Source organism: Gracilinanus agilis, chromosome 6, assembly GCF_016433145.1.
Source record: "Gracilinanus agilis isolate LMUSP501 chromosome 6, AgileGrace, whole genome shotgun sequence".
NCBI lineage: Eukaryota > Metazoa > Chordata > Mammalia > Didelphimorphia > Didelphidae > Gracilinanus > Gracilinanus agilis.
The window spans coordinates 76,700,527-76,726,320 of record NC_058135.1 but is presented as its reverse complement, the minus strand read 5'-3'; the positions used below and the strand labels follow the sequence as shown (position 1 = coordinate 76,726,320).

Sequence of the window (25,794 nt, the reverse complement as noted above, 5' to 3'; positions counted from 1 at the left end):
TATAGAAATGCTGATGATTTATGTGCATTTATTTTGTATCCTGCAACTTTGCTAAAGTTGTTGATTATTTCTACAAGCTTCTTAGTTGATTCTCTAGGATTTTTTAAGTAGCCCATCATATCATCTGCAAAGAGTGATAGCTTAGTCTCCTCCTTGCCCACTTTGATACCTTCAATTTCTTTTAATTAGACATCAAAGCTCCCTTCAGATTGTAACTCTGGAGTTCACTGGAAAGTTCTTATGCTAATTCTCAGCTGTTCCCTCCTTAAATCATTATTATATTTATTGGATTGATTAAGCCACGCACTATGTACTTTAGCAGTATTGGGGTGGGGGTGGAACACCAGATCTCTTAACATACCCCCTACATACATGATCATGACTTTTGTTCACCAAGATAAAGAACTAAAAGACAAAGTAGGTCACCTTACTTTAGTAAAAAATACTCAGAACTGCACTTAGTTATCCTACAATATTGAGAAGAAATTACATTAACATCATCTGTGCCCCTAAGCTTGACCTGCTCAAATGAATATTTGATTAGAAAGAAAAAAAGAAAATGTTAACATCATAATTAGTTTTCTCAAATGAACTGAGTGATTCTTACTGTGCCAAATGCAATAATATTTCTTCGGGCATGTATACATGTACATTATACCCATTCCATTATATTCACATTCTCTGAAGGATTCATATATTTCTGTTCCTCATCTTTTCCATGAAGAGCCTAGAATTCATTTTTTAAAAAATAATTAAGGTTTTAGAGATTTTTTTGCATTATAAAAAACAATTTTTCTTTGTAAAGTCAAATTTTTTTGTCAATCAATACTGACATGACAACACTTAATAATCTTTTTGGCCTCATTGGCGTCTCAACTTATCAAATAACAACATACCAAATTAGCATGTGAAAGAATCAGGTTTGTCTAAATCTAACATCATAAGAGTAACAGAGATTACAAATGAATAGCGAGCCTTTTTTTTTAACCTGAGAACCCCACATACTGAAGGAGCTCCTGGCACAGTGTAACATACACTGAAACACTTAAAATATTAAAAAAAATAGTGAAAACGTTGAACTTTAGGTAAAATGATCTTTTCTCCAGATGAAATATTTTCTAACATCCAAGAAATTTCAGGATCACCCTGAAAAATCAGAACTAAAAAGGGGTCATGATTGTTGTCATTGTCCTGTCTCGAGCTTAAGAGTGTATGGTCTCAAGTTGCTGGGTTTGGTCCTGAACCTGCCTAGCCACATCCAGAATTGGAGATTAACATAAAAATGTTTAAATGAAAATCAGTTATGGATGTTATTGTCTTTTTTTTATTATTCCAATGCTCATTGCAAATGACTCTGGGAATGAACCTCTATTTGTTTCCAACAAAATGTCATGACCAGACATCTACCCTAGTGAATGGTTGCATTATAGAGATGCTCCTAATCATGAATACTTTAAAAAACAATAATTATCTAAATACAAAGATTCTGAGCTCTTGTCTTAAATCCAAGGATGCAGTGTGGTTCAATGTATTTTGAACTGTGAATCAGAAGACCTGTGGTTGATTTCTAATTCCAGTGCTCATAAGCTATATGTGTTTTGTAGAATCGATTAATTTAAAATATTAATAATGACACCAGCAACGATAAAAGTTCTTTCATTTATAGAGCACTTTAAGATTTAAGAAGCATATTAGGACATTTCTATGAGGTAGTAGGTAAAAGTATCATTATTATTCCCATTTTTTGCTAAGGAACCTGAGACCCTGATAGATTAAGTGATAAATGTTCAGAACATTAAATATTATACAGAGTATCCTAAAATTATTCAGGCATGTTTAAAGTGTTAAAACTTTGGGGATGCCCTGTATTCTTACCTCCTACTGTTGTTCATAAGAACAAACTCCCAAAATAGTTTTAGAAAGAAATGTTTTAGTTTTTTTTGGTACAGGTTCCTTCCCTCTCCCCTGAGAAGTTATACATCATATAGGGTTTCAACAGGGGTGCTAACATATGAACCACAAGTAACAGTGAAGCAGCGTTGCCAACTAAGCAACCGGAAAGCCAGAGAGATGGAGATCTAGATACGTATAATTGTAAAAGTTGATTAAAATTTGGGTAAAGCCAAAACACAAGCTTGCGTTGACCTACCACGAATGTGGTTTCTGGTCATCCAAAACAAAAATGCTTGAAGAGATTCCAGGAAAAATAAAGACAATCCTTCTCTCAAGGAGTTTCCAATCGAATGGGGAAGACAATGCAGCAAAATGAATTCAAAATATATTGGTAGTAGGGGGCAACTGGGTAGCTCAGTGGATTGAGAGTCAGGCCTAGAGACAGGAGGTCCTAGGCCTCAGACACTTCCCAGCTTTGTGACCCTGGGCAAGTCACTTGACCCCCATTGCCCACTCTTACCACTCTTCCACCAAGGAACCAATGCACAGAAGTTAAGGGTTTAAAAAAAGAAAATTTAAAATATATATATATATATATATATATATATATGTATATATATATTGGTAGTAGGCACATACTGTGCTGAAGGGTACCTAGCCCTGGGACGTGATGTTCTTGGAGTCAAAATCAAACAGAGCTGCTTTTAAGTCTCAACTGAAATCCCATCTCTTACTGGATACCTTCTTCAAGCCTTCTTAATTTCAATGCCTTCCTTCTGGGAACTATTTCCTATTTGTTGTGCATATAGCTTGTTTTGTGTGTGTGTGTGTGTGTGTGTGTATATATATATATATATATTTTTTTTTTGCCTGTTTTCTCCCCCCCTCCATTAGATTATAAACTTCTTGGAGGTAGGAACTGCCTTTTGTTTCTTTTTGCATCCCTGGTGCTTAACACAATTCCTGGTAGTTTTAGTACCAGGTAGGTGCTTGTGTGTGTGTGGTTTTTTTTTTTTTTTCAGTCACATCTGACTCTTCATGACCCCATTTGGAGTTTTCTTGGCAAAGATCCTGGAGGGTTTTGCCGTCTCCTTCTCCAACCCATTTTATAGATGAGGAAACTGAGACAAACAGTGTTAAACAAGTTGCCCAGGGTCACCCAGCTAGTAAGTGTCTGAGGACAGATTTGAACTCAGAGAGATGAATCTTTCTGACCTTGGGTCTGGAGCTCAATCCACTGTGCCAATTAGCTGCCCCAAGAAGGTGCTCAATAAATGTTTATTGATTGAGATGACTAATTCTGAATCCTCTCTAAAGAGAGACTTTGGGAGGAGGTGTTCATTTGTTTTTCTCTACCCTCCAGCCCTCCAGGCAGATAGGAGAGGGAACAGAGAGTATTGTGTGCCAGAGCAGAAGCAGTCTTATGATGATAAGATTTCTGGAGATGAGCTTATACTGGGGGAAAGTAATGAAGTAATCTAACCAGGTCCTTTTTCTTAACTCAAATCAATCTCTTGCCTAACCCAGGAAACATCTAGCCTCTCATGACACAAAGCAATGTATGCACTAGATCACCTCCAAAATGTCTTCCATTTTAATGGCTATATTACTTTGGTGTGTAGTTCAATGGAGTCATAAATAGAGGAATAGATTAAGATTCCAAAGCCTTGAGTTCCAATTCCACCCCATCAGCTATGTGATTTTGGATAGATCTCTTAACTGAGGCTCTTGCCCTCCATTTTCTCATCTGTAAAATAAGGGGATTTAATTACTCGATCTCTAAGGTCCCTTCCAGGCCTGTAGCTTCTGATTTTATTAGGACCATGTTTGCTCCTGCCTATTCTGTGCCCTTGGAAAATAAAATATAGGTTGTCCTAAAAATCTTGAGCTTTACAGCTTAAAGATATCAGAGATATACCTTAGAGATCTCAGACTCTATGTACATATGTGTAGAGGAATAAAAAGTGTATATGAGAGAATTGTATGTGTATATACATGATATATATTTATATAAGCAAACACGTATGAAAGACGCCTTTATTTACTTGATCGCATTCATTTCAACAGACATTATTTTTTAGGTGATTACTACATGAAAAGTGTAATAAAGGAAAACATAAATCCTGGGAAGCAATTACCTGAGCCTTTCTGACATTTATTGTCAAAAGTTGTAAATTACAAAATATCAGGGTCCAAGCCCATCCCAGCTCTGCCCAAGACCCAGGGCTTATGTGTCACTGGTATCTATAAAGTCAAATGACACAGACGACAGACACCCCCTCCCCTTAAAACGGGAGTGGTCTTCCAAATACCTCTTCTCAGAGCGGATGACCGGAGAAGGTCTCTTTTTTTAAGAAGAGTATATTCTATCAAGTCATGATCAATTCCATATGTGGTAAAAGCCAAGGTCAATTCTGGGAGCGTCAAAGCCAACTGAGATGTCATACTATCTGGATGCCTTCCAGGATGCTGGACACAGACACGCAGCTCCCCTTGGCAAAGATATCTCACCCAGGCATTACAGAGAAATTTCACTCACAATATGATTATTAATTACTGATTCCTACATGTAATTATTCAATTAATAATTGCAGTTATTCTTTATTGTTAATTCTGATTATAATTTATTATTATTATAACTTAGCCATCTTAGAGGATCGCATGCAGAAGTTATACACAGACAAAATATAAAAACAATGAATATATCCTAATTAAAACAGCTTAACTAAGTTATCTTTTATAAAAGCAGTAGATCATCTGCCTTAACAATAAACACATAGCATTGTAACACATTATTCTCCCTCTCCTTCTCTCTTCTTCCTCTCCCTTCTTCTTCATCACCTCTCACCCCCAGTCCATGCTATAAAAAATATGCCATTTGGGGGCAGCTGGGTAGCTCAGTGGATTGAGAGCCAGGCCTAGAGACGGGAGGTCCTAGGTTCAAATCCGGTCTCAGACACTTCCCAGCTGTGTGACCCTGGGCAAGTCACTTGACCCCCATTGCCTACCCTTACCACTCTTCCACCTATAAGTCAATACACAGAAGTTAAGGGTTTAAAAAAAAAAAATAAAAAAAAAATATGCCATTTGGAGGCTGCACCTTATCTCTTAACCATAATCCCAAAATAATAGCTAAGGGCTTTTCAACTATTATCTCATTCGATGCTCACAAACACCACCCTGGGAAGTAGATGCTGTTACTATCCTCATTTTACAGATAAGGAAATTAAGGCAGAAAAGGGTTGTCACTTGCCCAGGGTCACACAGCTAGTAAGTGTCTGAGACTGGATTTGGACTCAGATTTTCCTGATTCTAGCCTGGATGCTCTATGCATTATGGCATCTCCTCGCTGTGTAATATAGAAAGAATAAGATGTGATACTGGATATATTAAGTTAGGAACTTAAGACCATAGGATGAGAGCTAGAAGACTAGCAGAGTTTCAGAGGCACCCAGGTGACCACAGAGCCCCATCAAGGATACCTAGTTCAATAATAGGCATTCCGTGATAAGGGAATGATCAGCATTCAGGTTGGAATGGATTTTCCAGGCAGTGCTATTTGCAACATGAAGATTAGACATTCAGGAAGATGTATGCCTGGGATGTTTTGCTTCATGGGACGACCCACCAGAATTAAGAGTCAAGAAACCCTGAGTTCAAATCTTGACTCAGACATTTGCTAGCTGTCTAACTCTAGGCAAATCACTTATGTCTCTGGGCTGCAATGTCTTCACCTGTAAAATGAAGGGATTGGGCTCAGTGGACTTTAATGTATATTCCAGTTCCACCTCTATAGTCGCCTGATTCCTCAAGGTCTTCAAGGCACAGGTAGGTAAAGAAATTAGCTGAGACCACACAGTCAACATCAATGATGAGATTTGGATTCAGCTCTCTGACTACAAAGCCAGTAGTGCCTCATACCACATTGCTTCCCCAGGTGTGGGGTAGGTTTAGGGTTCTACAATATCTTTTCTCAAACTTTATGCCCTGAATGGGAAATAATATATTTTGATTTTGATATTGATTAGTAGTGATAATAATTATTGATAATAATTATAAGGGTACCTCTTATTTATTTACCCTCTCAGCATCTTACATGTCAGGATATAAGTAATGGTGGCTTTCTGAATAGTACCACCCCCTCCAAAAAAATATTATATAATGACATGTCGACATCTGAATCAGTTGTTCCCCCCAGTGCCAGAATGTCTGTGCCGCTTGGATCAAAGATGGGTTGGCTTCAAGGCCATTCCATAAATACCAACCTTAACAAGGGAGCCACATGAAGCAAACCACCCAGGGCATTCATCTTCCAGAAAGTCTAATCCATGTTGCCTGGAAAAACCATTCTAAATGGAATGCTGATCATCCTCTTTCCATTTAAATGTCTTTTGTTTAACTAGGTATCATTGTCATTTTTTTTCTGACTAGTACCTTTAACCTGAGACCCAGACTCCTGAATATTTGAATGTTTAGAACAAGACTCAAACCTTGTAACAAATCTTATGGCAATGATTAGAAAAGGCAGTGAGAGCAGATGGATGTTTGATGATCTGTGGTCTTCAGCTAACAATTTCTACTCTCCTTTCTCCCTCCTACCCCAGAGATGAAGGCAGGGGGTAGAATAACACAAGATTCTGCCTTATTACCTTGGTCTTTAAAAGCTTCTGTTCCCCACTCTCATCTCTTCTCATAATTGCGGGAAAATATTTAGAGACTGTGCATCTTACTGTTTAATAAGACAGTCTGTTCTTCTTTACTAGGCCATACGGTCTGAGGGGGCTGTTATTTCTGAGAATTATAGATTGCTGAGTAGAAATAAAACATTCTTAATAGTCTCTGTATAAAGAAGATATTTTTACAAGTTTTACAAAATGAATGCTAATATTTTTTTTTCCTCTCCTCTCTTCAAATTGGGGATAATGACCATCAGAATGGCTACACTCCTCTGCATCAGGCTGCCCAACAAGGTCACACTCACATCATCAATGTTCTTCTCCAGCATGGGGCTAAACCAAATGCTATTACTGCTGTAAGTATTGGGGTGGGGTGGGGGGGCGTAGGGGAATTGCCTTGAGACCAGGAATTTTTAATTGGTTGTCTGTGAAATTTTTCAAAATGTTATTTAATTTGTTACTATATTCTAATATAAATAGTTTCCTTTGTAGTCCCATGAATTTAAAAAAATATTCTTTCAAGAGGGAGGCTAATGGTGTCAGTAGACTGTCAAAGGGGACCATGACACAAAGTGGTTTGTTTTGGTTCCCCCCCCCATACATGTATTAACACTCAAAACATATTTCCATTTTATTCATTTTTGTAAGAGAGTAATCTCATAAAACCCAAACCCCCAATTACATACCCAAATAAAGAAATGACAAATCATATGTTTTCATCTGCATTTCTACTCCAACAGTTTTTTCTCTGGAAGTGGAGAGCCTTTTTTTTAATAAGCCCTTCAGAAGGGCATGACACAAAGCTTAAGAACCCCTCCCTGCTCAGCCAGTCTCCCTAGCCCATCCAGGTTGGTTCGTCCCATAGCTGAGCCTCCATCCCTTAGCGTAAAGCAGACCAAATTCCCAGCCAAGTTGAGCTGCCAAAGAAAGCTCTTACTGCCGTCATACTTTGAGAGTTCAGTGGGAGTGTTTCGCCTGATGGAGAACAGTTTGACTTACTCCATCATCTCCCCTCCGGAGAGCCTGGGAGTCTTTCACTGGGGTCCTATTGAATGTGTTTTGCTTACAGCTGGCTTTCAGATGTGGGAACACATCTTTCTTCTGGTCTTTTTAAACAACTGGAGCTGCTTAAGGGCGCCCAGTTTCGGTTGCAGCCTTAAGCCCCATAGCCCAAGGAACCATTTAAAATGGAAATGAACCTCTGCAATTAAGCCCGCATCCCCTGGGCTTGCATTCTTTGTTTTTGTTTTTTCACTGCATGGTGAGCTCTTGCACAGCTGTAACTAAGGATTTCACTGTATTCCCGGAGGCACCAGCGGACCTACAACAGATGTTGTAATATCTAATGAAAAAGTTAACTTCCCACGTGCTAAGTTTCTCTCCCTCCGACTTACCCGGGATTCTTGTGGCCTTGCCATATTATTTGTAAGAGATACTTGACAACTTCAGGGTTAAAGCATTAGAATGCCTTTTTTTTTTTTTTATTAGAAATAGCAGGCAGATGTAAGCATGTTGTGTTCCCATGGTGACTGGGACTATAGTCTAAAGAAGTTACAAAGACAGATTCAGATGTAATGGTAAAAACCAGTGATTTTCCTAAGCTGTGCCTTGTTTTGGATGGAAATGCTGGCTCATGCAGAGCTGCGGGTGATCTCATTGGCTCACATCACCGTCCTTCCTCTCACTTCTCCCTCTCTTTCTCTCTTTCTCTTCAGAATGGCAACACTGCTCTAGCGATTGCTAAACGCCTGGGCTACATCTCTGTGGTCGATACGCTGAAGGTTGTCACCGAGGAGGTCACTACCACCACAACGGTGAGTATAGACCCAATCACCACGCGTGAATGGCCTCCCTTTTTTCTTTTTTCACTTACAACTCTTGCGTCCCTTTGGGGCTTGAGATGTTATTTATTATTATTATTATTATTATTTTACCAATTATACTTACAAAATCCACGTGGAAGGAACTGAGGCACCAGCAGAATTCCACACAAGTTGTAACAGTTTGTAGCTAATTTCAAATCACACAAATGTAAGAAAAAAGGACGTTTTTCCAAGTGTGCGATGCATTTTAATGCTTAGTTTCTTGTTTCTGTCTTCTATCCTCTGATCCTTTTTCCCTTGTGCTCTTGTTAAATGACAGCTACAGTGGGTAAAGTGGCATGGTCCTATCCCAGTAGACTCCTCAGCAGAGGTACAAGGCCAGGTGGCTATGGGATGAAGCAGGGGGATAGGAGGAAAGGCTAGCTTTCCTAAAACTGGCTTGGCTCAAATGTATTCCACAGCATTTGTTTTACTAATTAGGAAAAAAAAAATCTTTCTTTCCTTTTCTCTATATTGTCAAATAGGATATTAATTTAAATTAACTTTAAACTGAATTGCATGCATTTCATTTCTCCCATGATATGGGCTGTTCCAGATGCTGTATTTTTTTTTCCTCTGGCTTTGATTACTTTGAATAAACCTGTTGTTTCTTGGGCAAAGAACAATGATTAACATTTGAATCCATTTAGTTCAGGGCAAGTAGTTGACATTCTGGAGACCTACTGGGGAAGAGAAAAGGAGGACTTGGGAGAATGAGTCCTATTTTTTTTTTTCAGTGTAACAGTTTAGCTGTAGCAAAGCTTAAGGGAAGAAGTCCTCCAAAGAAGGACCTCCTAACCAAAAGCTGAAATGCCATTATGTTTGGCTCCCATTTGTTTATTGACCCTCCCTCCCCCTTTTTTTAAATCCTTGAAACTTGAATTTTAAGAACAATAGCTGTTTATTTTTTTTAACAATACATTACAAAAGTAGAACTGCCCTAAGTTATTTAATGACCCAGGGGGAAACTAAGATCATAAATGAACTCACAGAAAAAAATGTAGCAAGTTTCTAGTAAATGTCCTTAGCTAGGAGTGATGCATGCAGACTTTTAGGACACTCAGTTCTTCTGAGGGAAGTGAGGAAAAGGAAAAGAATTTTTGCTCTTACATCCTGACACTGAATCCCTGTTGATATACAATGAGGAAGATGGAATACAACTGGTTGACATGCAGTTTTAAGAAGAGTAAACGATTATTTATTAATGAGCTGCAAGACACAGGCTGAATTTAGATTGGAGAACATAGCACAATTTGTTTCCCGAAAAGCTTGAATACCTTTGGCAAATGCAATGCAGTATTTTTAAAAGAGAGGAAACTGTAATTATAACCATTTAAGAACTGCCTTTAAAAAAAGGGCCAGTTATAATTTTTTTTAAATAACAGTATGCCAAAAAATAAAAAAAGAAAAAATGGATTTTGACAATTAGTATAACAGATGTTTGGCCAAGTTACCCTGGTTTTGAAATTGATAGTTGAGTCTAAGAGATCTCTCTTACTTTATGGTTTCTTCTTTCTCAGAAATCCTCTCACTAAATTTCTGTATATATACAACACGTTGGCTAGCATGCCAAAAATAATGCATAAACCAAAAAAAAAAAAGTCTTTATTGACAGGAATTCCAATTTCACAAGCTAATCTTTAACTGCTGTGTTGTTATCTGTCACCTAGTAATCATTTAGTAAATGTTTGTGGATAAATAATTTATTTTCATGCATGAATTATTTTAGCCAGACATATCACTGTAGTCTTTCAGGAAGCAGAGATTATATACATGTAGGTTGGGAGAGTTACCATTACATGGTGGGTTTAGAGCCTTTTGGTTGCTGTGGGAAGGGAAGTGGGAGGAAGTAGGGAGGGGGGAGCTGTCCAATATCTACACCTTTTGCAGTGAGCCTTTTATTTTCTGAGAAAACAAGCTATTACATTAATGTAACTATATAACTTACACAACTAGTTCCCAAGAGATAGCATAAAAATACCAGTTGTAGCACATTATTTAAAAGAAATTTATGAAACTATGCTTCAAGTTGGATCAAGTAGCATTCTAAACAAGTTGTCTGATAATCTCCCAGAGAGAAATATGATTCCACTGCTCTTAGTCAAGTGTTCTGTATTTATATTCTATGCTCCAAATGTCTTTCTCTGCTTCTGGTTTATGTGGGGAGCATCGATTCTTTTGCATTAAAGTTAAGCACACAGGGTGGGGGAGGAGGGAATAAGTACTTATTATGTACTTATTACATGTCACTCTGCTAAGCAATTTTTACAAATATCTCACTTGGTCCTCACAACACCCATTCAAGGTAGGTACTATTACTACCCTATTTTACAGTTGAGAAAACTGAGGTACTCTGACTTACTCAGGGTTAATCAGGTAAGAAGTATTTAAGATTGGATTTGAACTCATCTTCCTGAATCTATACTCAATGATCTATCCTCTACAACACCTAACAACCTGTGGGCTGACTTGAAAATTATTTTTCATATTAAAATAACTAGGAAGTCAAAATGAGCTATTTCCACATGTTACAGTTTTTTCCCCTCTCTCATGGACTTTCTGAACATCTAATAAAATTATAATTGAAAATACAGAAGATAGAGCATTATTCCTGGAATCAGGTGGGCCCAGGTTCAAATCTGACCTCAATCACTTTCTAGCTGTGTGAACCCGGGCAAGTCATTTAACTCCCATTGCCTAGCCCTTAACTGCTCCTCTGCCTTAGAATAGCAATGGATGAAGGGAAAGTGACCATTATTTTCTCTCCTTATTTCCATAACTTTTCTTGTTCTGGGAAGAGATAAGAAACAGGGGATGAAATATGGATTGTACTATGCTTTCCCCTCATCTCTCTGGGTAGAATTATATAATCACTACTTTGTCCACTCAAAGGAAACTGAATTTCTCTTCTCTGATTCTGCTGGAGTTTGTCAGTATACTATCTAAAATTGAACTGACTTACTATTGATAATTATAAGAATTCAAACTTGCAATGCACTCTTAAGTTTATAAAGTACATTCAACCACAACTGCCCTGTTGGTATTGAGGCTTGATTTTTTTTTTTTGGAAGAAGAATTTGTGCGTATGTGTGCGCGCGCGCGCGCGTGTGTGTGTGTGTGTGTGTGTGTGAACACACATGCATATGAGTTTGTGCCTGTTTTTGTTATTTGTTTTTGTATTTGCTTTAGAGTTCCTTTATTTTTATTTCATTGGTTCAGGGAATTCCCCAGGAAATTTCCCATGCCAATACAGATTGATATTTGACCTGTGATTTATAATCTATTTTTGTTTTATAATTTATAATAATTATAATTATAATTTATAATCAGCGTGCATCAGAGACAGTCAGGAATCTAGGTCTTCCTTCCTCTTTATTATGCCGCACTGACTCTTAATGCAGTCATATCTTTGTTCTTCCCTCTAGCCTCAATAGTCCCATCATTCCCCACACAACTCTGGGACTCTCCCACATTTATTTTCCTATTTTAGATAATCATATGTCCCAACCAAAACTTGAGCATCATCGCTATTTTTCCATGTCAGAACATCCAAAGGGTAAATGAAAATAAAAACAAAAAACAAGTCCAATTCAGATAGAATAGGATAGTAAATGATACAGAAGTGATTCAAGTAACATTCTATATTCCCACATAATTTTCATGTTATTTATCTGTGCTTCTAGCAGAGTCATAATCAACTTATTCTTTAGTCTCGGCTTTCCTTGGGAGAAGTTGGACAAGACCAGTCAGTTCAGACTCATGGCTCTGGTGGAGAGTTGATAGACTTGTTCTATTAAGTCTATCAACTCTTCCAACAGGGCATAAACTAAAGCTGGTCCAATAAAACAGATGAGAGGCTTCAAGGCCAGGCCACGTGTGAGATTGTGTATCCATTCTTGAAGGCCCATTACAGAAAGGCTCATCACTAGCCTGGCAATAATGAATAATTTTTAACCAAAAACTTTTATTGGAGAATCTCAAGTGGTTCTTCTCTTCCCATCTTAGAGAAGTTAAGATGTTGGCCTTGGAAGCCAAGAAGACCAAGGTTGGGGTCCCCACCTTTATCCATACTGACTGTGTGACTAGAAAAATCATGAACCTTTTTTGACTTTATGTCCTCTCTAAGTCATGAAGGGCATCAATCTGCACTGGAAGAGGGTGTTTCCTTACTCTAGCTACTACTTTTGGAAAGGTGCAAAAGATGTTTTTAGAAGGCAACATGACAATATACAATAACCACCTCAAAACAATTCCTACCTTTTGATTCAGTCATCCCACTCTCCAAAGTCTAAAGCTTAAGGATATTATTAAAAGGAATAAACTCATCTATATGAAAATATTTCCAGTAGCATTATTGGTAATAACAAGATATTAAAAATAACCAAGCTATCCAAGAACTTGGAGATGATTTAAAAATTCTGCTTATGGAGGCAGTGAAATATTATTACAGTCTCAGAAATGACAAATATAAGGAATATTAAAATGCAAATATATATGGACCACTGTCAAGGGGGAAGAAACAGAAAGAGAAAAGGAGTATATTTTAACATATTAATTATAATAGCAAAATTTGAAAAGGTACAAAAAGCAAAATGTGTTAGCTTAGAAATACAGATTTTTGTTATCTTAGTGTCATTTAAAATCATACTAAATGGAGTTTGATTTCATGTACAGTTATCATTAAATTACTCAGTTTGGGGTAAATAATCATTGATTCGGTACTATTTCCAGTTAAGGGCAAGTAGACTTTGTAATGGATAGAGCACCATGTCTAAAGTCAGGAAGACCTGAGTTTAAATTTGACTTCAGATACTTACTGGCTCCCCGATCCTGAACAAACCACTTAACCCTGTTTGCCTCAGTTTCCTCATCTGTAAAGAAGGAAATGGCAAAGTGCTCCAGTATCTTTGCCAAGAAAACTTCAAATTGGTTCACAAAGAGTTGGATTCAATTGAAATGACAACAAAAACAACAAAGCTAGTAAAGTTGCAGCAGATTTGTAGGAGAACATAGACAAAAGTTGCATAGGATAGATAGGTTGACATTTGCATTACAGGAAGAATGCTATCATAGATCCATTGAAATATAATTAATCAATTGTTTATCAAACAAGATCATATTTGAAAAGCACTTATCACAGTGCCTGGCACATAAGAGGCAACTTGATCTTTGTTCCCTTCTTGCCTCCATCATCTTCATGCTCTCTTTACTACAGCTAAACTCTGCAACTGCCTATTCTCCCATCTTGTTTTAGTTTCTCCAGCCTTTGTGTATACCTTATGTCTGGAATATTCTCTTCCAATTATCTCTGCCATTCCATTGCATCTCCATCTGAATTAGGATTATTTCTCCAGATTCCTAAGGTTTTCCCTCAACATGAAAAGATCTCATCAGGGTTTCCTATTTTATTTTATTCCTACGTTTGGTGACAAATGCCTCTCTCAGCAAGGGTTTTTGTGGTAAATCATCATTCCAAGAGGGAGGAAAAAGAAAATGGAACCCACACACAAAACTTAGGGATCCAAACAAGATTTACAGAGTATTCAGAAGGCTAGAAATGCAGCAGCAGGGAAAGAGTATGCTACTAATCTCTAAGTCTGTAAACAGTGTTGTTCTCAGGGAGGGAAGGTAGCAAATGCAAAGAGGTATGCAGGAGCTGTCCCATCTCTCACATGTGCTGGTCAATTTTTCTTTCTTCTCAGGGAATCTAAGGCAGAGATTCTGTTTCCTCTTCTCTAAGGTCTGTGCTTTGAGATCTTTGAATATCATAATTGATTGAGAGGAGACTAACATGTTCCCATGGCTTACTTTGGGCTTGCTCTCAAGGGGTAGAGGCCATCCTTCATGGGTTTGGCTGGACTCTATTTCCAGAGTCCAGGATCTCATCCCTCCATATGAGTAGCCATTAGGTCTTAATAAAACAAAAACCAAAGATGTCATAATTTGCTCATGACCTGAATCAGATATTTACTCTGTAACAAAAATACTACTGTTCAGAGACCTTTGTATATAGGGTTGTCAGCTGGGTCAGCAGGCAATTACCAGAAGGCTACAATAGGCTGTTAATGCATCATCAAAATCTTATTCATGAGTCAAAGCCTCATTAAAATATTAGCACCTCTACATTTCCCCAAAGGAAAGAAATTACTTCTACTTCTGTGCTCCCATATACTTTGTGGACATTGTTCCCACCTATCAATATCATCATACCTACATTGTTATTTGTACAAATGCTTTATTTAAGTACCCTGTTAGGCTGTGAGTTCCTTAATGGTGCAGAAGACACCTTGTCCATCTCTTTGTCCCTCACTGGACCTTTCCCAGTGCTTTGAATAGGTTTGTATAAAAGTGGTCCTCGAATTTTACTAGTCTGTTTATTTAAAATTTAAAAGTAAAAGTGAGTTTTTTAATTTGGATAAATCATTTCCAAGTCACTTGCCCAAATTAATAATAATTTAGAAAAAAAAGACTCTCAGTTCTCCTTTTTAGAAAGAGTATTCCATTTATTTCCTTACTTAAGACCAAAAAAGGCTGGACTTGCATTCACAGCACCTTGTTTTATGAGCATTTAAGCCTATTGGTGCAAAACTCTGATAATAATTGAGTTAGCGAATATGTTGTGACATTTAATTCAATTTCCATATCTAAACATAAACATTCTTACTTCTGTTTAGATAATTAGGTCATTTTTATTTAATTGGTGAAGTTTTCCAGGAATACCAGGACAAAGAGAAGATGAAGAAGATGTGGTTTTATTCTCAAAGGGCTTAAAGCTTGTTGTGGATTCATAAATGTCAGCATGGAGACTCTTCCTACTAACTGAAATCAAAAAATCACATGTAAAAATTAAAAGCAAGAACTACTACAACAACAAACCTTACCTTCTTTCTTAGAATCGAGAGGGGTAGGCAATTGGAGTTAAGTGGCTTGCCCTGGGACATACAACTAGGAATTATCTGAGGCCAAATTGGAACTCAGGAGCTCCAGTCTCCAGGTCAAGAACTTTTTGGAGTCCAGATACTTTTAAACCAGTAGGCTGGATGAGAGCATTCATGTCTTCTCAGCTCTAGAGCTGCTCCTCATATGGAATTCTAATAGCTAAACTTTAGAAAGTTGCCCAAGTCTCATAAAGGTTAAATTACTTGCCCATGGCCACACATCTGATAGGAGAAGGGTGATAATCTATGAGTTAGTTGAGGAATTATATAAAATTTGTTTATAAGCAATAAATAAAACATGTAGTATATAGTTTGGCTCATGATTGGTTGTAGGAAAATACAAACTGCCATTCTAATTATTTAAAATGTTGACAACCCATTATAACACAGGGTATTTTGAGCATTTTTTAGAAGTATATAATTTGTGATAAAAAGTCAAAGAGATATACTAAGCTTTTGAAGGAGATAATTGTTCAAATATTCCCTCACCCACCCCAGAATTACCCAAATAGGATAGAGTTTGTGGTTTCTGGAAATAGGAAAGGAAATAGGATTTGAGAAGACATGAATGCTCCCACACAGCCTTCTGATCTAAAAATATCTGGACTTCAGAAAATTCTTGACCACCACTTCTGACATCCTCCTTCATTCTCTTGGCCAAAAACATGATGTAAAATATTCACAGCTGAGTGTAGAGCTTTCCTTGCTCCATTTAACGACTCTTTCACACTTTGGGGGACTGTTTTCTCAAAACACTACAATTGTTTTCATCTGTGAAAACTTTCACAGCCATTGCCATTTCAGTCTTGTTGTTGCAATGGACCAGAAATTGCAAGTTTGGAGGCATCTCAAAGAGCAGCCATTGCTATCTCCATTTTCAATTGTGATTTAAATGAAGTTTGAATAACACTAATTTAATTTCTGGCGCCTAATAATCTTTAACACTATGTGGGATGTGAAATGTTCTAGATTCATCCACAATGGTTTCACAGTCAATATTGCTATGTACCATTGAATACCTGAAAGCATTTCAATTTTTTTAAATCTGATCTTTATTTTATCCATCTCAAAAATTCCCAGTGAGGAGCTCCCTCTGCCAGTGAGAGTTATTACTTTCTCTAAAACTTAGAGTCATAGGGAGTTATATAGAGGATTGGCTGGCTAAGGAATTTGTCCAAGGTCAAAAAAACAATAGAGAGAGAGAGAGATCACTAGTTAGCACAGTGGACAGAGGTCTGAGACAGAAGTCTGCAAAACGTGAGTTCTAATGTGAACTTGGATGCTTCCTAGCTGTGTGATCCTGAGCAAGGCACAGCACCTTTGTCTGCATTAGTTTCCTCATATGTATAGTGAGGATCATAATAGTACCTAAATCCCAGAAACTGTTGTGAGGCTCAAATGAGATAATATTTGTAAAGTGCTTAGGATGGTTCCTGGCATGTAAAAAGTGCCAATATATACACTTATTCCCTCCTTCCCTTTCTTTCTCTTCCCTCTATACAAGAGATAGAACTTGGGTCCATCTCTTCTAGACTCTGAGATCTGCTTTCAGTGTGCCACTCTCTATATTATTGAATATTAAGTATGGAAATAGCATGCAAAACCAGTATTAGAGCAAAAAGAAAAGTAAGGATTGGAGAAATAAGAAATAAGTGAGGAGACCTGCAGAGAGAAGGTCTAAGGTTCAAATCTGACCTCAGACTCTTCCCAGCTGTATGACCCTGGACAAGTCACTTAAGCCCCATTGCCTAGCCCTTATTGCCCTTCTGCCTTGGAACCAATACACAGTATTGATTCCAAGATGAAAGGTAAAGGTTAAAAAAAATAACAAAGAAATAACAACAAAGAAATAAACTGTGACATAGACACCATTATGACTTTTCCCTTCTCTATTGGTCCTCAGTTGTATATTCCATTGTAAATACATTGTGCAAAGGGGGTTTAGAATATTTTTGGGAGCTGGGGCAGCTTGGTATCATTATGGAGAAATCAAGAAGATCTGGGCTCAGATCTGCCCCGAGATATTTCCTGGCTGTGTAAGTAATAATAAATCACTTAACCCCATTTGCTTAGCCCTGCTCTTCTGTCTTAGAGTTGTTACTGAAACATTAAGGATTAAAAAAAGAATATTATTGGGAGTTATGGCTTATTAAACTTTGAACCATCACAGACTATAATGGACAACACAAAAACAAGCTCTCTATTCATACATTTATTAAGAAAAACCCACATGTCCCAAGTATAAGAATTCAAGTCAGGCGATTTGGAAACCACGGCATACATTCCTAACAGGACAGGGACCATCATAATAGACTCTTAGAGAGGAGAAATACTTTGAAAGATTGATGTTCTTCTGTTGATCACCTAATCCCCAAAGAGATGCATCATATTCTCTGCCCAAATACCTACATCTTTTTTTAGTTTAGACATTTCGTATTGCTCCTAGCTTCATTTCCAAGAATTTGGCAGTTTTAATAAATTCCATATGTTCCTTGCAACTTTGTAAAACTCTTCTGTAGACATTACCTAATTCATTTTTAAACTGCCCTAAAACATTAGTTGAATTTCTCCGAGTGGGCTATCTATGAATTCTTATGTTAGAGAATGTTCTTAAAAACGGGAAACCAGAAAAAGACAGCTTTCTTCTCTGCAAAGTCTCACTGAGGCAAATGATCTTTATTTCAATGAGAAAGCAAGGGAGGTTTTAGAAAAGAGGATGAACTCTTCGAAATAAAAATGGAGAAAAGATGGAATCACCAGTGGCAATTGGGTTGTGGTTATGGAAGATAGCTCCCCATGTTGACCTGTTTTATAGGCAGTGACAAAGCCAAAACTTGAGTGTTCTTGATTCTTTCTTTTCAGACTGTTACTGAAAAACATAAGCTAAATGTACCTGAGACAATGACGGAGGTCCTTGATGTTTCTGATGAAGAAGGTGAGTACTTCATTAACTTTCTTAAGTGCTCATTTCATGTTGCACAGGTACACAATAACATTTTTATGTGAAATAACTGGTGCAAGGGTTGTGATTGTCAGGGCCTTAACAGCTAAATCTATTCCAGTCTTTGACAAAGTTTTTTTTTTTAATGCATTTATTTCTACTACATCAAGGGAATATTCTAAGCAAAGATATCTTGATCAATTAATTTCACTCCTAAATTGTCTTTACTGCTGTTTCTAATTCTAATATAGTAGAGAAGAATAGAAAAGTAGAGATTGAATATTAAAGTACTATGATGATATTATTAAGGATTTGTCTTTTGGAAATTTGCTTATATTTTCAGGTAAACATAGGATTTTGTTTATTTTATTATTATTATAGGATTTTAAAAATGTGCTGTTAGGATTCAAGAGATATTCTCATCAAAAGAATAATCTTAAATCTTTGCTTCTTATTAACATATGCATATAGAATACACTTAAGACCAAAAGGAAAACATGTACAGTTATCCATTGAAGATAATTGATTCATGAGTCTGAATTTGAACTTAATCATGGGTCAGTGATAATTGGAATCATTTTGAAATAAAATTCCCTTAAAGAAAAGAATATACTACTAATTTTACTTTTTTGGAAAATTTTATCCAGGTAAATCTAGCGCTAATTATAGAAGGCAGAGATTTTTGTGGGGAAATGGTTAATTAATCTCTAATTTTAAAACAGCATAACTTTGATAGATTAGGGGAAAAAAAAGAAATTGGAAACTGTATTCATAAAGAAACCATTTGGTTATTATTTACTATTACTTTTATAAAGAGACATTAACATTATATTTTTCCTACCTGTAAGGTTTTTTTAATGATAAAAACTTGAGATTTGACTAACTTGCCTCCTATTTAATTCACATTCCATTTTGAAATGTTTTGTTTCGATGCAGTTAGTAAATACCACCTATAGGTAGCATATGAAATGGGATCTGGCTTTTGCCGGGAATACCAAGCCATAGATGGACAAATATTTGACACTATTTAGTCAAGAATTGAAGAAGACAGTAAAGATACATTGTTATGGAATCATGTATATATTGCTTTTCAATTGATCCTACCACCTTTTCAGCAAAAGAAAAATAATTATAGAAAGGAGATTGCCATGTATAGGATTTTCTTTTGTAATTTGGCACCATCTTTATCCTTTTTACTTGTGTGTTGCATAGCCTTAAAACAGTCTGGCGGCCACTTTTCTGATGGTGAAGCACTTAGTGACTCAGGTACTATTAGATGAAATTCTTGGAGTGAAATTCTTGGAGTGAAACCTTTCTTTGCTTTTCCTTTCTCTTCCTTGTTTTTTGGTTGCTTAAAGCAACTTGCATAATATTTAAATCTGGGTGGCTAACACTAATCTGTTTATTCTGTAGTGCATGTGGGTGTAGAAGTGTGTATTGGAGTGTGTGCATTTGTGATCTTAGGAGCCACCATGGCTCTGATCTTTTTGTGACTAAACATCCTGAGTGGCTTTCCTATAGCATTTATTTCCCTATCACTCTCCCACCAAAAAAAGCCTCTCCTCTCAGAATGTACAAATTGAGGATCATAACATAAACTTCCTTGATGTTGATCTCATCCTAGTCTTTTGGCAATTCAATTTAAGTGACCAGAATTAATGTATTTCATATTTTTGTTTGTTTGTAATGCCACTCTCACAGGAACAGTCAAGAGACTCTTTTTTTGTTTTGTTTTGTTTGTTTGTTTGTTTTTTAAACCCTTACCATTCTTCTTGGAGTCAATACTGTGTATTGGCTCCAAGGCAGAAGAGTGGTAAGGGTAGGCAATGGGGGTCAAGTGACTTGCCCAGGGTCACACACCTAGGAAGTGTCTGAGGTCAGATTTGAATCTAGGACGTCCCCTCCCTAGGCCTGGCTCTCAATCCACTGAGCTACCCAGCTGCCCCCAAAAGACTGTTTTAAGACTATGCACAAGATATTATGCTATGAATAAAGGCACCATAAATTTTAAAGTACTTTAGACCAAGGAAGTCTTTAAGCACTGTAGATAAACATTAGAGAAAAGCAGATAAACTTGACTAATAGAGAAGGAGCCTTTATTCCACCTGCTAAAGGCTATATATGTAAGGTTGGGTTTAGAAAACAGAAAAATTAGGGAGTTTTTGTTTAGTTTGCCAAAGTATTCCTCTCCTCCCTCCATTTTAAAGCAAAATGGTCTCTCACAGCATTCTTTTTGTTAAAATATTGTACTAGTACATTAAACATGCAGTTGATTTTAGGGAAATCCATCTTCACCTTTCCATAACATAGAAAAGTTATCTCTAATCTGCTTTCTTTTGGCATTGCCCCTTGTCTTCTTTGCAACTTACCAAGACACATAGGTAGCAAGAGATCTACATGCACATACAGCTTTGTAATGCAGGTATTTGGTAGATTTTCTAATATAATTCATTGAAGGACTACCCTGTGTGTATCCCTCTTCCAGCTCAGCTCTTGGCATTACATGCAGGGACTAACATGTCATTAAATTCTACTCAGACACACATTTGTATTCTAGATAGCACCTCACTGTTTTCTTCTCCCATTGACTAGCCCTCCTTCAGTCCCTATGTAAAGGTCCACTAATGTTTGCACCTGCCTTGGGCATATAATCCCCAGTTAGGACATCTTTACTCTTGGTCCAGACCCTTTCCTTTATATGAACAATTGTCCTTCCCATTTTTATTTCATGTCCTCTGTTCTGTTTGGGGTTCCTCCAGATTCTCTCTCTCCCTTAGTGTCCTTGAGATCTTCTCTGCAAGCTTGCTGTTCTTAGATAGCCAGAGTATACTATTTACTGCTTGTATTTTATATACTTCCCATGGATTCATCTCCAGTGTCCAGCCTCACCTTTCATCCTGACCCATGCCTACATGATATAATAAGGCAGGCTTACATTTTTTATCATAACATAGCCAAGAGACTAGGGAGAGATCAACATCAAGGAAGTTTAGATAATTTCCTTGTAATATTAGATTCTATCCAGGATGAAAAATATGTGATAAACCAGGACACAGGAGAGTATGGTAGCAAGATGGAGCATGAGGAATACTTCTTAGGCTCCAGAATGAATGATGGACTAGAAGGGACATCGATTAACGGCCAGAAGACCATTCGAGAGGCTATTACAATAGTATAGGAAATGAAGACCTGACCTAACATGGTGATCATGAGAATGAAAAGAAGGGATGCTAGGGCAGTTCCCTGGGAAGTGAACAGCAGTGCTTGGAGACAAAGAGTTGATGCACAATCTATGCCTGCCTCTGAGGCTGAGTTTAAAAGATACTTGGGCTCCTGGGACCTTCCCATTTGGTGATGTTTCCTTTGTTGTGACAGAGACCAGATAATCCCCAAAAGAGAACTGAATAGGATTCTGAATTCACCAGGAAGATGGACAGGAGATATTTTCTAATTGTATTCAAAAAGGGCAACTGAGTACCATATTGGATAGAATGATGCACCTGGAGTCAGGAAAACCTGAGTTCAAATTCAGTCGTAGACACTTATTAGTTGTGTGACCCTGGGTAAATCATTCAACCCTGTTGGCCTCATCTGTGAAATTAGCTGGAGAAGAAAACAGCCAACTACTCCTGTTTCTTTGACAAGAAAATGCTAAATGGGGTCACAAAGAGTTAGACATTAATGAAACACGTTAACAACATTCAGAAAGGAGCCAGAAAGCTATCATGTTCTGTCTATATTACTGTCCAGAATAGCTTTTATACACAGAGAGCAGGAGAATCAGCATAGAGAGAAAAGGGGGCAGTGGGGAAAAGAGAAAGAGAGAAAGAGACAGAGAAGGGAGGGGTGGGGGAAAGTGAGATATTGGAGAGGTAAAACTCAAAGGAATTGGTTAGTAATTAGGCAGGCACATGGAACATTGGCTAGATTTCTAGAGTTGGAGTCAGAAAGACATGAGTTCTAATCTTACTTCTGACATTAATTGGAAGTGTTACTTCAAGTAAATCACTTGACTTTTCTCAACCTCAGTTTGCTCAAATCTAAAATGAGAGGTTTGAATCCAATGGCCTCCAAGGTCCTTTCCACCTCTAATTCTTTTTGTCAGTGATCAGACATGGGACCTGAGATGGGCAAGGGAAGAAGATGACCCTACAGTTTTGAGCTGGGTTACTGGGAGGATAGTAAGCTCATTTAGAGAAAATAGAAGGAAAAGCCTAGTTTTAGGGAGAAAATGTTAAGTTGGAAACACATCTTTGATTGCTTGTGGGACAGAGTAGGTAGAAAGTTCTAGGGGACAATTCAAATATGGATGAGAAATCTGGCAAAAGACTGAAGATGATAATTTAAACATTGATAATATGTTCTTATAAAATAATTCACATATATGAAGGGGATTTATTTTGAAAATAAACTCTTTCATGTAGAAAATTGTAATCATTAGTATAAAAAATTGAGTCAGTTTTCCCTGCCTACTCTAATACTTTAAACACAATAGATTTGTAGTATGGCTTTATTATATGATAAAGTTTATTGTATCAGTACATTATATGAAATAGTTCACAATTTTACATGCCAAGAATACCGATTTTTGCCTTTCATTGTTTTCTTTAAATTCAAATTTTGATGTATGTCCATTGAGTTTTTCTTCTTATTTTGTGTTTTTTCTAACTTTATGGCAAAAAAAAATGATGTATCAAAAATACAACTAGCTACATTTAAATTTTCAAGCATAATTCATAAGATGCCATGTAAGGGCTAATTAGGTATATCTTTATTTGTTACCCCAGGAAAAAAATGCCTCTATGTATTTTATCCCTCCCTTTAAAAAAATCATATTAAAAAAAATACAGCTAGATGACTCAGTAGATATAGTACAAGACCTGGATTGGGAAGACCTGGGTTCAAATATGATCTCTGGTACATCCTAGCAATGAGACTTTGGGTAAATCACTTAGTCATATTTTCCTAGGCTCTACTACTCTTCTGCTTTGAAACTGATACTTAGTATTGCTTTTAAGACACAGAGTTTTTTTAAAAAGTGATTTAAAAATTCATTCTATAATATTTAGAGAATTTTTAATATCTCTACTAGCAAGTAGGCTAATAACTACTGAGGTAGAGAGACAATTTGTGAGCCTGGAACTACTTTGATTTTTCCTTGAAACTAAGTAATGTGTAATTTCTGATCTTGGGTAATTTTCCCCCCTTGAGAAGCAAGAAAAGAATTGAAAGAAAGAGAAATAGGAGTGCTTACAAAGGCAGCACAAGCAAAAAAGAGTGCATCGTCACTGAAGAAAAAGGGAGGAGAGATTTCTAAGAGGAAAAACATGATCAATGGGGCCAGATGCTACACATTGGGTAGAAGATGAAGCTTGAGAAAAGACCATTAGGTTTTGGCTATTACGAGAGCATTAGCAGCTTAGGTGATGTTGTCAATAGTGTCCTGAACTTAAAATCAGAATGACATGAGGTCAAATACTGTCTTTTAATATTAAATACTCTTCAAATTAATTTTAATTAATTAAATTAATATAATTACATATAACATATTACATATGTATTTTATATAATCACATATAAGTAAATTAATGTATTTAATTAAGTTACTTAATTCTAATTAATTGATATTATTTAAATACTATTTATTTATAAAAATAGTGACATTGACACACTGTGTGACCTTGAGGTAGTCACTTAACAGATCTCTCTCAGGTTCAGTTTCCTCATCTGTAAAATTGGGCGTAACAGCACCAGCCCGGTTGAGTTGTTGTCAGGATCAAATTAGATACTATTTGTAAAGGGCTTTGAAAACCCAAGGCATTCTCAGCATCATCATTAGTGAATAGGGAGCAATTAGAGTAGAGCAGTTGGGGGTGGGGTGGAAGTCAGTTTACAAAAAGTTAAACAGTGAGTTTAAATAGAATATAGATACTTGGAGGCAAAAGGAAAAGGGGAGCATGCCTGACTTGATTTGAAGATAGAATAGGAGCACAAAAAGGAGCCTGATATGGACCCCATGAGAGTCCCTGCTGCTGCTGCCAGCCCCAGTTCTGTGTCTTTACTGTGGGATCTTTAAAACCTCTCATTAGTCATTTCAATGACTGACACATTACAGGGAATCAAACATGGCAGCCTCATGTGGTAAGAGCACCTTATCATTATATGTCGTTTAATGTCAAACAAAGTCAACAGCACCATCAGTGGGACATTGATAAGCAAACTTAAGCTCAGAGATATAAGGGGACTTGCTGACAGTCACATAGCAAGCAAAGTCAGATTTTAATTTTAAAATTAAATGTTATTCAACAGCCAGCTTACTATTTTTTAAAATAAAGAAGAAAAGGAGGACAAATACCGAATCACAATGTAATGGGCTCTTTGGATCATATATCAGAGACTTGGAGCTGAGAAAGACTTCAGAGGTTATCAATTACAACTTCTTCTTTTTATACATGAAGAAACTGAGGAGCACATTTAATTTCCATAAGGGCATAGAGGACCGTGTGTAAGATCATTTCAGATAGGTCTATGCTTCTATATTGAATGGAATATATATGACATGTTGTGAAGGTTTAGAGGAATGGCTCCTGGTTCTCTTATTTATAAATTGCTTAATCTAGAGTAAGGAGCTTTAATTCAGGATCTCTGAACTCATCTAAAAAATATTCTGATAACTATATTTCAACATAAGTGGTTTCCTTTGTAATCCTATGTATTTTATTTTAGACATTTAAGAATGTTATTCTGAGAAGGGATCCACATTTTTTACCAAATTTCTAAACAGATCCAGAGCACAAAAAAGTTTTAAGGTCTCAGTTTAGAGGGAAGAAGCATGGGGGGGGAAAAAAAGCAATGAGATTTAGTATCACAGTCCCTGTATTTAAATCCTGGCCTTAAGATTTCTTACCCTTGTAACTAGACAAGTCAGTCTCTCTCTTAACCTTCTTTTCCTTAATCTATAAAATGAAAGGATTGAATTGGATTTCTAAAGTCCCTTCTAGCTTTAGAAATGTGTGAATAAATGTGTGTTTATTTACTAATGTAGCTAGTTATACATCTCTATATATCCATTTCTGACTTAATATGTATATCTGATTGAATTTTTTTTGTTGATCAGTAGTTTTCAGGTTTTCAGTCATATCTGACTCTTCATAACTCCATTTGGGGTTTTCTAAATAGTGGAGTGGTTTCCATTTCCTTCTCCAGCTTATTTTACAGATGAGGAAAACTGAGGCAAAGAGAGTTAAGTGACTTCCCTGGAGTCACAAAGTTAGAAAGTGTCTGAGAACAGCTTTGAACTCATGAAGATAAGTCTTCCTGACACTATGACTGGTACTTTATTCACTGTGCTACCTAGCTGCCTTATAAAGGCAAGTATAATTTATAAATAATCCAGTATTCTGAATAACCTATACCTCTGTCCTCTTCATAGTAAAAGATGCATGTATTTAGAAAGAGTGATAAAATAGGAATCAAGAGACCTA

General features: G+C 36.8%; 1 protein-coding gene across 2 annotated transcripts in view; it reads left to right on the top strand.

Moving 5' to 3' along the window:
- The window catches only part of ANK2 (ankyrin 2), a 308,584-nt gene that overhangs the window by 186,191 nt on the left and 96,599 nt on the right, over positions 1 to 25,794 (top strand). For both annotated transcript variants that reach the window (XM_044681396.1, XM_044681395.1), the window contains 4 exons: positions 6,827 to 6,925; positions 8,285 to 8,383; positions 18,232 to 18,304; positions 19,523 to 19,576. In XM_044681396.1, the coding sequence (XP_044537331.1) occupies positions 6,827 to 6,925; positions 8,285 to 8,383; positions 18,232 to 18,304; positions 19,523 to 19,576 (325 nt within the window). The remainder of the gene's footprint in view (positions 1 to 6,826; positions 6,926 to 8,284; positions 8,384 to 18,231; positions 18,305 to 19,522; positions 19,577 to 25,794) is intronic.